Here is a 14,638-nt window from a genome sequence, read left to right as displayed (position 1 = left end):
CATGTCCTTCAAAGGGTGTGGCTAGAGATCATAGGGGCTCAGTACCAGGAAAGCCTGTTTCAGCTATAGGCGGGGCCAGGTTGAGTCCCTTCTGTGCTCTCTGCATTTCCCTTTCTTGCCCTTCCTCGGCTGGGGCCTGGCTTTCTATTTTATCCTGCTGCTTCAATTTACCACACACGTTTCCCAACACACATGGCAGGAGGGCAGGTAAGGGAACAGCTGAAGACAAGGGAAGTTCCCTGGGGCCTATTTTCCATATCCTCCCAAACAGCTGGGATTACAGGTGTGTGCCACCATACTGGCTAGGCTCCCAGTCTTTTTGATTTGGGTTTCAAGAGAAGAAGCATAGAAGCATCAGAGCCTTCTTGACTAGGCTCAGAAGCCCCAATTTGTCCACCACATTTTTTAGGTATAAGCAAGTCAGAGGCCAGCACAAACCCTAAGGGTGGAGAAACAGACTCCACCTTCACTTCTTGAAGGAAGGGGTGGCAAAGATATAAAACAAAGGGAAGCACCTGCATCCTGTGGTCTGAGGACTTGCTGTGGTCTTCTTCACAACCAATTGGCCATGGTCTGTATATGAAAATGTGAGCTAGTACCTCGAGCAAAACAGAATATTATAAAAGGGCAACAGCCAACAGATAGCAATGAAGTCAGTATATAGATATAGGTTCAACCAAGGAGTGTAAATCCTTTCTAATCCACTGGTGTGAATGTTCAGTCAAAAATTGGGTAGAAGTTGGTGCAGTGGTGCATGCCTGTTAATCCCAGGTACTCAGGAGGCTGAGGCAGGACCATTGCAAATTAGAGGCCAGCCTCAGCAACTTAGCAAGACTGTCTCAAAAATTAAAAAGATAAAAATATAAAGGACTAGGGATGTAACTCAGTGGTAAAGTGCCCCTAGGTTCAATTCCCAGTCAACAACAACAAAAACTGTGTAAAGATAAACTACCTCTGGGTTTGCAGGGAAACAAACAAAAACTGGATGGAAACAAACCATCTCAGGGTTTGAATTTCCCTCCTTACATCCTAAGAGGAATGGACAATAAAAGGGTGTCGCTGGATTGCCTCCAAGAAAGTAAGGAGTTAAAATAAACATCTGTGTAAGGCTGGGCATGGTGGCACACACCTGTAATTCCAGCTGTTCAGGAGGCTAAGACCAGAGGATTGTGAGTTCAAAACCATCCTCAACCCATGATGCCAAAAAAAAAAAAAAAAAAAAGACATTTATGTAGCCCACAACTGGAATGTTGTGTGAAATTCAGATGCAGGATGATAGTTTTACCAGAGTATGGGATCAAAGATCCTTGCTTTGTGAAGATCAATACAGCATGTTTTGACATCCCTCAGGTTAGAAGTGAGAATGTGATACAGAGTGGCATTCTGAGCAGGTTTCATGGTTAATAATAAGAAGAAAGTGGGCAGACCTACAAAGAGTGGGAAATTGCAGTAATATCTTGTTCTTCTTACCTTCATTTTGCAGGTGAGAAAATTGAGATCCAACTGAGAGAAATGACTTGCCCAGATAACAGATGTTTGAAACCTGTTCCCTGAGATACAAATGGCCTCTAGATGGCGGTCTATTCCTTGATTTCAGTCTATTCCTGAACAAGCAGAAAAACTGAAGAGTTATCGGATGAATTTGAACATTGAAGTACAACAATTAAATTATTATCTGTTACCCTGAAACAATGATCTTTACTATGGAACTTAGCATAGCTAAGAAGCCAACAGTTGTGTCCACAGCAGCATCTCCTAGGCACATACCTTATGTCAGCCTGAGACAACTGTCCTCCCTCAGATGATGTCTTCTTTGAAAATAGATGTTTTATAAATACATTTGGTGAAGGGTCCTTTTGAGAGATGCCTTTTTAAAGGCAGTGATTTGGGGTTGTGGCTGTGGTTCAAAGGTAGAGCACTTGCCTAGCACGTGTGAGGCCCTGGTTCAATCCATCCTCAGTAACACACACACACAGCCCGCCCCCCCCCCCCCACCAACAAACAAACAAACAAACCCAGCCATTTCAAGGAACAATACCTGGTTCTAGCCTTCTATCTGCTAGTTTCTGTTTCCTTATCTTAAAGTGAGGAAGTTGGGTTAACCCAGCCTCAGATATTTTGATTTAATTCTCCATAAAAATACTGTTAATGTTTTGGTTTATCTTTATATATCTAGTTCTAGAGATATATATAATTACATATTTTCTTTCTTTCCTTTCTCAGTGTTGGGGATGGAAACCAGGGTCTTTCACATGTTAGTCAAATAGTTTACCACTGAGCTGCACCCCATCCCTAAAGGCATATTTTATAAAATTTTGGTATATGTACAAATATAGCATGCTTATATTTGTACATTGTGAGCTTTCTTTCTTTTTTGTAGTTCTGTGTATTAAACCCTGGGGTGCTTTGCCACTGAGCTACATCCCCAACTCTTTTTATTTTTCATTTTGAGACAAGGTCCTGCTAAGTTGCTGAGGCTAGACTGGAACTTGCTATCCTCCTGCCTCAGCCTTCCAAATCAAGGGGATTACAGGTATGCACCACCACACCTGATTTAGACTTAATTTTTTTTTTTTTGGTACCAGAGATTGAACTCAGGGCACTTGACCACTGAGCCACATTCTCCATATTTTGTATTTTATTTAGAGACAGGGTCTCACTGAGTTGCTTAGAGCCTCACTAAGTTGCTGAGGCTGGCTTTAAACCTGTAATCCTCCTGCCTCAGCCTCCCGAGCTGCAGGGATTTTAGGCATGCACCACTGCACCCAGCCCAAACTTCATGCCATTCTAAGGTGCCATGGGTTTAAGAGCACACAGGCTAACTTGGTTCTAATCTTGCCTCTGGAACTCACTGACAGTATATCCTTGAGCAAGTGATTTGGCTTCTCTGAGACATATATGAAGGACCTGGCTGTCCAGATTACTATGAGCATGAAGGAAGAACATAGACTCATGCTTAGCACAGGGCCTGTCAGAGGCAGTACATGAGCTATTATAGCCATTACAGGAGGGAGCTTGATGAGTGTGTGATTTTGCTGAAGTTATTAGTTTGCTTTTATGCTGCAAATACATGCAAGAAGCACCATACCTAACAAGTCTCATTAAGTTTTTCTTAGGTTCTTGCCCTGTAGGTCCTATTTCTATCTTGAGGGTGTTTAACACATATATCACTCAAAGTCTTTTCTCCCAGACCTTGCCCCTCTCTACCAGGTTGTGTACCTCTCTTTGTCATAGAGTCTCTTTGGGAGAGTTATAGTGGCAAAGTGAGCCAGCCCTATGTAATCCCCCACCTGTGGATGGCAATAGCTTGCAGGACCTCCAGCAGCAGAAATTCCTGTCTCTGTGCATCCCTGGTTTTCTGAGACTATGGTCACCTTAACTCACACATTCTCTTTTATAGGGACAGACTGAGGGAAGATGCCATACATTTGGCCAATGTCCCCCATTATCTGGGGGCCAGTACAATTAGGTTTGGGAAGCCTCATCTGAACTATAACAAAGATTCATTACTGGGCAGGGTGTAGCTCAAGCGGTAACGCGCTCGCCTGGCATGCACGGGGCGCTGGGTTCGATCCTCAGCACCACATACAAATAAAATAAAGATGTTGCATCCACTGAAAACTGAAAAATAAATATTAAAAATTTCTCTCTCTCTCTAAAAAAAAAAATCCATTACTGGATGCCCATTGCAAGCTTAAGAAGACCATGTGTGACTACCACTTGATAGTGTTGGGTATCTGGATAACTGTTGTTTGAATCAGCTTTTTCACTGCTGTGACTAAAATACCCAACCAGAACAATTTCACAGGAGGAAAAGTTTATTTGAGGGCTCATGGTTTCAGAAGTCTTAGTCCATACAAGACTGGCTCCATTCCTCAGGGCTTGAAGTGAGGTAGGACATCATGGTAGAAGAGTGTGGCAGAGGGAAGCAGCTCATATGATGATCAGAAGGCAAAGAGAGAAATTCCACTCTCTAATGTTTGTTTTTTGTTTTTCTGGTACTGGGGATTGAACCCAGGGGTACTTACCCACTGAGCTAATCCCCAGCCCCTTTCTTCTATTTTATTTAGATACAAGGACTCACTGATACAAAATATATACCCAAAGTCAAGCCCCAATTCTCATCACCACTAGCCACACTCTTGCCACAGTCTGGCTGGGCACAGATGCCGCAGTCTGGCTGGGCACACAATCACAAGCCACCACACAGCTTGTAGATTCAAACAGCAACTCTTTATTTCCGAACTCACACCAGCCGTCTACAATCACGTTCTGGGGAAATCCACGTTCTCTACCCAAATCCACATCCACTGGGCTTCTATCTCCCAAAAAATACTGTCTGAATCCCGTGAGAACTCAAGGGGAACTCAGGCAGCAGGATACGCCCTATTCCCAGAAGGAATAATCTTAAACCTTAAACCTGGAACCTAAACCGGGAACGCCCTAATCCGCCTTGGTCTTGAGCAAGGTCACCTACATTCAATGTCACTGCAACATGGGGTACGCTGGCAAGGAAATTGTCATACCTACTTGGCTAATGGCTCCCAGCATCTCCCCCCTTCTGATTAATTAAACAACAAGCAATGTGGCTTAAGGACCGTGCCTGGTAGGTTGTCCAATTCAACATATGGTTCTTACCCGTCATGGGAAAAACTGACCTTTAGGCGTCAGCCTCCTGTCTTAGGTTGATACCACTGCAATTGGATCATACCCGTCACTGACTACCGGTCCAGCATATAGCCATTGGCCCCCAAACTTTAGACCATCACTAGCAGAAGGGAGGAGGATACAGAAATGCCACGACACCAAGCCAATTGACAGCTCCTTGGGAAAAATTGCATCACTGGTGACACCATCAGCAAAGATATGTCAGCACTACCACAATTAACATGGGGTGCGCTGGCAAGGAAATAAAAATTGCATCACTAGTGACACCATCAGCAAAGATATGCCAGCATTACCACAATTCGCTGCACCAAACGATAGTTACATAGTCCAGGCAAGTTCTGCAAGCAGTTCAAAGCAGAGGAATCTATCAATATGTCCATTTCCTCCCCAAATCCGTTTCCTCCCAAAGTAAGTTGACTCCTTGATTGAGCATTACTTGTTGAGTTATATTCATTGATGCATCAGTTTATACAGTTTACTGTGATAGCTATCATAGAAGCTGTAGTTTGGTTTTATCTTTGTCTTCACCGGCACTGGGATGAAGATAGGAATTCTGGCAATGATGCTAAAGAGACATTATCCTGAAAAGAATTATTAAATATAATGAAAAGGAAAGGTGAAAGTAAACAAACAGATCTGTTAACCTACTTTAAAAACAATCCTTAACAGCTTTTTACCTAATTTAAACTAGTAAACAAACAGATCTGTTAACCACCTTTAAAAACAATCCTTAACAGCTGTTTACCTAATTTAAATTAAACCATTTATATCACGTGAATAAAAAAAATAATAATAATTTGGATCCATTTTTTCATGAGCGCTTCTCATATAAGAAATATGGACATACGCACATACAGACATACAACACAAAACACAAATGTGCACACAAACGTACAACACATAAGAAAATAGTAAAGGCCTTGTAGCTTTACCTAGGTGAAATCTCCATTGCAATGTTTAAAAACTCCACAGTCAAAAAATAAAACTGATCAGAAAAACATTAACCTAGGTTTGTATGAGCTCAAAAAATAAAATAGAACTTTATGATGTGGGAAAATGCAATAATAAAATAGCTATTGAAAAAAGCATCCTGGTTAATCACTGTCGCAGATGTAAGAATGGCCAAGCTGGAGTTCTGGATATCAGCTGTTATGGATTTGAGTCAAATCATCTTCTTTTCGATCTGTAGAAATTGTTTTAGTTAATCTCTCTGGAATCCAAATCGGCTGCTGTTCTCCCTGTGGAAAAACACAAACAGACCCCCGACTCCAGACAATCACTGGGTCAGGACCTTTCCATTGTCCTGTTAGAATATCTTTCCAAAGTACTTTAGGCTTATGTACATTTTTTGGATACATGTGTCTTTCCGCAGCACTAAGTCCTGATGAATCCAAATTTAAAAAGTTTAGAGTAAAAAGCGTTATTTTAAGTTTATCTTTGGGGGATATATACCCCTTTCCAATTCCCTCTTTTTGCTTTAATAGGTACGTTTTAATAGTTTGATGAGCTCTTTCAACTATGCCTTGTCCCTGTGGATTGTATGGGATTCCTGTTATATGAGTAATACCAGATGATGAGCAAAATTGTTTAAAAGAGGTAGAGGTATAGCCAGGACCATTATCGGTTTTTAACTGTTTAGGAACGCCCACAGTGGCAAAATTTTGTAAGCAATGAGCTATAACATCTTTAGTTTTTTCTCCGGCATGAAGGGAGCCCATCAAAAATCCAGAAGAAGTATCAACTGTAACGTGTAAATATTTTAATTTTCCAAATTCTGGCAAGTGTGTGACGTCCATCGGCCAAATATGGTTAGGTATCAGTCCTCTAGGATTGACTCCAAGATTAACTTGTGGTAAAAATGTCACACAATTTTGACATTGTTTTATTATATGTCTGGCTTGTTCCTTAGTTATTTTAAAACGCTTTTGTAAAGTATTAGCATTAACATGAAACCTTTTATGAAAATTTGTAGCTTCTTCAAATGTAGAGAAAATATGTATGTCATGTGTAGTTTTATCTGCTAAATCATTGCCTAAACTAAGGGCTCCAGGCAATCCTGTATGTGCCCTAATATGTCCTATAAAGAATGGATCTTTTCTGTCCCAGATTAGACTTTGTATAGTGGAAAACAAAGTGAAAACAGTAGAAGAAGGGGAAATCCTACCAGCATCTTCAAGAGATACTATAGCATTAACTACATACTGACTATCAGAAAATAAATTAAATACAGAATCTTTAAACATCACAAAAGCTTGTAAAACTGCATTAAGCTCTACCTTTTGAGCTGATTGTTTGGGTACTAAAAATGTAAAAGTTCGATCTGGGGTAACTACTGCTGCTGTATCATTATTAGATCCATCAGTGAATATATTTGGAGCATTCATGATAGGTGTTTTTCTTGTCATTTTAGGAAAAACTACAGGATGCTTAGACCAAAAAGACAACAAAGGATTAGATGGTAAATGATTATCAAATGTATCATTAGATTTACACATGATTATTGCCCAAGTATTTAACTCATTAGCTAACTCATCAATTTGATCCATAGTATATGGAGTAATAATTTTATTGGGAGAAATTCCAAACACTCCCTTCTCTGCTTTTATTCCTTTGAGTATTAATTGTCCTACAGCCTCAGGATACCTAGTAAGAATAGTGTTAGGAGAATAAGATAAATGTATCCACAATAATGGACCTTCTTGCCAAAATACTCCTGTAGGAATATTTTTTGTTGGTAGTACAATAAATAATAAAGGCAAACTTATATCAATTCTATCCAAATGTATATTTTCCATGTATGTTTCAATAATTTTTAATGCCTTTCTTGCTTTAGGAGTTAACATGCGGGGTGAATTTGGATCTGATGGACCTTTTAGAATATCAAATAAAGGTCCCAACTCTCCTGTTGGTATACCTAGATAAGGCCTTATCCAATTTATGTCTCCTAATAACTTTTGAAAGTCGTTAAGTGATTTGAGTTGATCTACTCGTATTTGAATTTTTGGTGGACGGACCATGGTTGAGGATAATAGAACTCCTAAATAATTAATTGGAAAATTTAATTGTACTTTATCTATTGCTATCTCTAGATTATAATTTTTTAATAAGTTTGTAAGCGTGGCATAACATTCCAGCAATATGTTTTTATCTTTATGTGCCAATAATACATCATCCATATAGTGAAATATTTGTAGTTCAGGATTTTGATTTCTAAGTGGCTGGATTATTTTGTTAACATATATTTGACACATAGTTGGACTGTTAGCCATCCCTTGAGGGAGTACTTTCCATTCATATCTCTGATCAGGACCTTCATGATTTAATGCAGGGATAGTAAATGCAAAACGTGGACTATCCTCGGGATGAATTAGAATTGAAAAAAAACAATCTTTAATATCTATAGCTAAAACAGACCAGGTTTTTGGCAAAGCAGACAATTGAGGAATCCCTGATTGAGCAGGTCCCATAATAACCATCTCATTATTAATGGCTCTTAAATCTTGCAATAATCTCCATTTACCAGATTTCTTTTTGATGACAAAAATGGGAGTATTATGGGGAGATATGGAAGGTTGTATATGTCCTTCCGCTAATTGTTGTTTGACCAGATCATGGGCTACTTGTATCTTTTCTTTAGTCAGGGGCCACTGAGGAACCCACACTGGTCTTTCTGATTTCCAAGTAATTTTGATTGTCTCAGTGGCCCTTTCTGAAAATCCAACCCATGTCTGTCTGTTCCTTGATCTATTTGTATTGGTGCTGCTATACCTTGCCCTTGTTTTCCTAATCTTTTTTCTTTCCTAAAGCATTGTCTAGCCCTAGTAGTGGGCGCATTAAGATTGATGTTATTTGTTAACGTCAAACCTAATTGATCTAGGACATCTCGTCCCCATAAATTTATAGGAAGATGATCCAATACATATGGCTGTATAGTTCCTTCACATCCTTCAGGATCCTTCCAATCTAATATCATAGAACTTCTATGGGGATTAGTCGCCACTCCTAGGCCTTGAAGCGTTTGAGTGGCTTGTTGTAATGGCCAATGTTTTGGCCATTCTTGACGAGAGATGATGCTAAGGTCAGCTCCTGTGTCCAGTAGCCCATTAAACTCATGACCTTGAATATTTAGTTTTAGCATTGGGCCACTCAGTTAATCCCTGTCAGGGCATTAATTCACTGATTGGGTTAAGACTCTTATAACCCAATCATTTCTCCTCTGAACCTTCTTGCATTGTCTCACATGTGGGCTTTTGAGGGACACCTCACATCTAAACCATAACAATGATAATAACCCAAATGTCACTGGCCATCTGTTCTATAACCCCTCAGTCCCTTCAAACCTCATCACAGCCCAAAACAACATTTTAGAGAATTTCTCAGGAGAGGGGCACACACTATAGGACACAATAATGGCTGGAGACATGGGTGAGTGTAGCTAGTTGGGAGAGGCTCACAGCCTAACGTGAGACTCATTCTGAAACGCAAGAGAGGATAATAAAAGTCATATAAATAAAATTCCAGATACAAATGGAGAAAAAGAGAAGTGATTTAAGTCTGCACACTGGTGAACCTCTCAGCAAGAGGGAGACATGGCAGCTTGGGCCCCTCTACACACTGAGTGGCAAGAAGATAGTTGATGACATCTGCAGCCAAGATCTTTCTGAAATCACATGGACAGACCCATGCCCAGACACCTAGAGTAGCACAGCTATAGGCAGGACAGACTGCCATAGTATCCTTTTCTGTGGGGGTGGATTTCAATGACCACAATATAAGGCTATTTGATGAAATGTTTAACCCAAGGTAAGCTGCACAGAGGACAGGTGATTTTAGTTATCTGGAAATTGTATACAAACAGTGGAAACTATACTGATATATTTAAAGAAAAATCAATGCCAAGTAAAAACCAAACCCTTCTATCCATTTAATGAAATTTTGCTATTACAAAAATTTATAAGACCTACTGATATGTAATAAATGATGCCTCAGTTGCAAGGAATCAATAATGCAATGCAAGTGTCCTAAGATTTTTTTGTTTTGTTTTGTTTGGTACTGTGGATTGAACCCAAGGGCACTTTACCACTGAGCTACACCCCCAGCCCTTTTTATTTTTTATTTTGAGATAGAGTCTCACTAAGTCACTTAGAGCCTCACTAATTGCTGAGGCTGGCTTTGAACTTGTGATTCTTCTGCCTCAGACTCCTGAGCCACTGGGATTATAGGCCTTTGCTACTATACCCAGCTTGTATTTGTGGCTTTTAAGAAGTGAACCAGAAGAGTCATTTCTCACAAGGAGGTGATAGATCTACTACCTTTGGGGGAGTACTTCCATAAACAAAAAAGAAAACTTCTACATGGCCAGGAAACTTCATACCTCTGCCCCCAAGCCTCTGTCCTCAATGCACCAGACTGAACTGAGCTCTGTTGGTTCATTCATGTGGCAGACACACAGCCTCTTTGATCATGCATTGTGAATAATAAAAACCTACAGGTGGGATCTTCTCGAACATTTATTGGAAGAATACAAATATTTTGCAAAATGCAAGAAATCAAAGTGACAAACGTGTTTTTTTAAACTTTTATTTGCAATTATTTTATGCTGAATTTATTCCTGTGCCATCAGTTTTTATTTCTTCAGTTTCTCCTGGGGTATCTTTTTCTTCTGTGCAACTTTTTCTTCTGGTTTAGGAATAAATTGTTGCTTTTCAGTGAGGATCATCTGTATGTAGCGAGGGAACTCATATGGGTTAATCTGATCATGAGGTCTATAAGTACAGTGGTGCATCCTGTGTGCTTTGTTTACCTGGATATGTTCAATGAGCAGAGAATCTATGTCTAAACTCTTAAGTTCAGTATTATTCTGCATTTTTCAGCATGTGTAGCACAAATTCAGCACACTTTTTGGGCCACCAACCTGTGTCCACCCCAATGTTTGGCCTAGGCACACCTCCTAACTCCACCATTGTAAGCCTGGACTGTAAAATATTGCTTCTTTAAAGTGACATCTTTCAGGTTCTTGGTGGCTTTTCAAATATGCATACCCTTGATGGCTGGCACAGTTTCATGAATGGTCCTAAAGTGAACATGTAGATTTGAACCTCTTAATTTGCATGATTTCATGGGTTTTTTTGGAGCAAGAGAGTAGTAAACCATTTTCACAGATCATCTCAGGCTCCTTACAGAAGGGAGCAAACATGTTTTAAAGATAGACATGAGCATAGCTTAGGAGAACCTACTAGGAGGTCTTCTAAACTACATTCTATGCATGAAAGGGTATTAATGAGACTGCAGGTTATCACTCTGGACCTCATAAGCACAGCTGGCTCAACTAGGGTAAGGTGAAAAGTACCAAACCAAGTAGCTATGGCCAGAGGACTGATTGAGTCACACAGAAAACAGAAGAGTATGGGAAGATCTCAGAGAAAAAACTCCTACTGGACAGATTAGTCAGCCTGAGACTACTGCCCTCATCATGTAAGAACAAAAATGTACTAGATGGTTTTTGACATGCCCTATGAGGAAAACATTTAAAAACATCTCTTGAAGAAGCACAAAAGAATGTATCATAGACCATTAAAACAACCCAAACTCTGAGCTCATCCCAAAACACACAGTAGCCCAAAGTCAACTCCTATTCATAAATATAAATAGCTGATGTCACAGTGCCAGTCCTTGAGTCAACATGCTCCAAGTGAAGTTCATGATTCTTGTAGGACTGCTACCATGCTGTAAAATTTAAAAAACCTATAGACTAAATGTTAACTTTAAAAATTCCCAGTGCTACATATGATGCTATGTAGAATGCCAATACTACATATAAATTGAAGAATCAAAGTAAAATAACAGTATATAGGCAGTGAAAGGCATTGCTCATTCCTCCATGTACAAGTATTATCCTGTAGTTGAGTTCTAAAATATAAAAATTCATGGGGCATGGGTGTGCACACCTGTAATCCCAGTGACTTAGAAGGCTGAAATGGGAGAATGGCAAGTTCAAGGCCAACCTGAGCAATTTAGCAAGACCCTGTCTCAAAATTAAAAAAAAAAAATGGTTGGGGATGTAATTCAGTGGTAAAACACCCTGGATTTGATGCTCAGTACCCCCAAAACATAAATATATAAATTTAAAAAATAAAATCTAAAACCATTTGGTGGGGAGCATTTGTCTGTAATTATGGGAGCTTCCATGCATGCCTCTAATTCCAGGTTCCCAGGTCAATCCGATCTGGACTTTGGAGAAGCTGAGGTGCTTGGTTTCTGCCTGAAATTGCCCTTCACACTCCATATATCAGCACTCTGACTGCTCAACCAGCCCAAACTGGAACTAGAGTGGAATCTACAACAGGATTTCCAACACTGTGTAAGGCAACTATGTATGACTGATGGGGAGAGAGATTGGAAAAACCCAGGAATTCCATTAGTCATCACTGGATACAGTCCACGGTTGTTTTTTCAAAAAGACCAGAAGCAGTGAACAGGTCTCTGTGTTAACGAAAACGGGCAAGGGAAGCTCAGAACATCAACCCGAATACAGGTATGCAGCGGGCAACCCAGTACCAATGAGCAATCTACACACTGTATTAGTGGAATCAGCACTGTGGGCTCAAGGGTTATATGCAAATCCAGAGGGCTCTATAGGAGATGATTCAAATTGTATACTGCAGTTACATATGTTTCTCATATTCTTCCCTCCTTCTCTAATATCACCATGCACTAATTTTCCTTAACAAAAAATCTGATTCCTGACAGCCGCTGCCTGCTCCTCCGCCGCCACCAGAGCCACCCGCGCCAGCCAGCCAGCCCCGGCCATGGACCACCCGCAGTGCCACAGCTTACCCCAGGACCTGTCCGACTCCTTGAAGGAGGCCACCATGGAGGTGCACACCCAGGCAGAGAATGCCGAGTTCATGAGGAACTTCCAGAAGGGCCAGGTGACCCGAAAGGGCTTCAAGCTGGTGATGGCATCCCTGTACCACGTCTACGTGGCCCTGGAGGAGGAGATCGAGCGCAACAAGGACGACCCCGTCTTTGCCCCACTCTACTTCCCCGAGGAACTGCACCGCAGGGCCGCACTGGAGCAGGACATGGCCTTCTGGTACGGGCCACGCTGGCAGGAGGCTGTACCCTACACAGCAGCCACGCACCGGTATGTGGATCGGCTGCAGCAGGTGGGGGGCAGGGAGCCCGAGCTACTGGTGGCCCACGCCTACACCCGCTACCTGGGTGACCTGTCCGGGGGCCAGATCCTCAAGAAGATTGTGCAGAAGGCCCTGGACCTGCCCAGCTCCGGAGAGGGCCTGGCCTTCTTCACCTTCCCCAACATCGCCAGCGCCAACAAGTTCAAGCAGCTCTACCGCTCACGCATGAACACTCTGGAGATGACCCCCGAGGTCAGGCAAAAGGTCATTGAAGAAGCCAAGACCGCATTCCTGCTCAACATTCAGCTGTTTGAGGAGTTGCAGGAGCTGCTGACCCAAGACCCCGAGGACCAGCGCCCCTCACAGACGGCAGGCCTTCACCCCCATGCCAGCAGCCAGGTGCAAGGTGAGGACCTCCTGGGCTCCCATTGAAAGGGATGAAGTGCCAGGGTCTGCCCTAGCAGGGTTCAGGGAGTCCTGAAGGATGAGTGGCGTTGGCGAAAAGGATGAGACAGGAGTCGTTCCATTGCAGCAATCTCCAGAGAGAGCACTAATGCAGCTTTCTCTGGGTCATCTTTTATTGCAATGTTTCTCATCATTATGGATTCAGAATACGTCATTGATTATACAATTTCAAAACTTTGCCAAGAAGTGACATTTCCTTAACCATCATTAGGAGTATAGAAAAATGTAACATCAATTTACATTTTTCCAGGACGTGACCTTTACTTATCAATTATTAAGGGTACAAAATCATTAATAAAATGTCACTAATTTACAAAGAAAATCTGATTCCTGACATCCTGACAACTACTTATTTATTTATTTTGGTTGGTAACAGGGGTTGAATCCAGGGGAGCTTTATCACTGAGCCACATCCCGGGCTCTTTTAAAAAATGTTTTATTTAGAGACAGGGTCTCACTAAGTTGCTTAGGGCTTTTCTAAGTTGCTGAGGCTGGCTTTGAACTCATGATTCTCCTGCCTCAGCCTCCTGAGGTTGCTGGGATTACAGACGTGCACCACCGTACCTGGCTCCTGCTAAGTATTCTATCAGGTGATGCGGATAAATCATAGAGATCAAACCTGCCAACTGGAAGGATTTAGGTACTCAAGGATGGGGAGTTAAGAGAAGTACAGTACAGCCCCCTGGGCCAACAGAATGTGGACATCAACATATTTATCTGAATCATCCATAATCAGGTTTTACATTGCATTCCTCAACCGAACTGACTGGGACAAGTATAGGCAAAAGCAACTGCTCAGACTGGTAACTTGTCCTGGATGTCCCTTTGCACAAATTCTACTTGAGGAAGTTCTCTGCACACACCTGACTTTGGCCAGGACTCAGGAATACCCACAAGTGGGGAGTAGAGGGAGGGAACTAGTATCTCATGGTAGAATATTGTATGGGCAAATCCACAGTAAAATACAAAATAAAAGTTTAATTCTCTTGGTAAAAGAGGGAAGAAAACTATCCCTTCTATTTTCTTAGAGTATTTCTTTTAGAAAACTTGTTTTCTTTTTTCTTCTCCACATTGCAAAGTATACAAATCTTTTTAAAAGCTAAATAAACTTCCTGCCAATATTACAATCAGGATTGGACAAAGATGGCCATACCACCCTGAGCATACTTCATATTCTCTGATCTTTTGGGCCCAGTTAGTACCTGTGTAACAGTAGTCTACTTTATGCTTTGAATATAGCCCTTGCTGCTCTGCCATTGCAACTTTTTTTAAATACTTACTAATTTTTTAATTTGTTCTACTTAGTTGTACATGACAGCAGAATGCATTTCAATTCATCATACACAAATGGAACACAACATCTCAAG

General features: G+C 41.2%; 1 protein-coding gene and 1 pseudogene across 1 annotated transcript; one reads left to right on the top strand and one right to left on the bottom strand.

Moving 5' to 3' along the window:
• Window positions 1–10,273: 10,273 nt before the first annotated feature.
• Window positions 10,274–10,821, bottom strand: LOC124110131 (large ribosomal subunit protein uL22-like; annotated as a pseudogene).
• Window positions 10,822–12,129: 1,308 nt separating this feature from the next.
• LOC124110121 (heme oxygenase 1-like) lies at window positions 12,130–14,186 on the top strand. Its single transcript, XM_046469240.2, has 2 exons — window positions 12,130–12,202; window positions 12,418–14,186. Exon 2 carries the CDS (start codon window positions 12,477–12,479, stop codon window positions 13,236–13,238), a length of 762 nt encoding a protein of 253 aa, XP_046325196.1. The 5' UTR covers window positions 12,130–12,202; window positions 12,418–12,476; the 3' UTR covers window positions 13,239–14,186.
• Window positions 14,187–14,638: the final 452 nt, after the last annotated feature.

The sequence above is a fragment of the Marmota monax genome, unplaced genomic scaffold (genome assembly GCF_021218885.2).
Source record: "Marmota monax isolate L192 unplaced genomic scaffold, Marmota_monax_Labrador192_F-V1.1 WCK01_AAM20220418_F8-fsc00054, whole genome shotgun sequence".
In the NCBI taxonomy this organism is placed as follows: Eukaryota; Metazoa; Chordata; class Mammalia; order Rodentia; family Sciuridae; genus Marmota; species Marmota monax.
The sequence above is the reverse complement of the archived record's forward strand: the minus strand, read 5'-3'. Positions and strand labels throughout refer to the sequence as shown.

Excerpts from the sequence above, each read along its gene's own strand:
- LOC124110121 (XM_046469240.2), top strand. The coding sequence starts at position 12,477 with ATGGACCACCCGCAGTGCCACAGCTTACCCCAGGACCTGTCCGACTCC.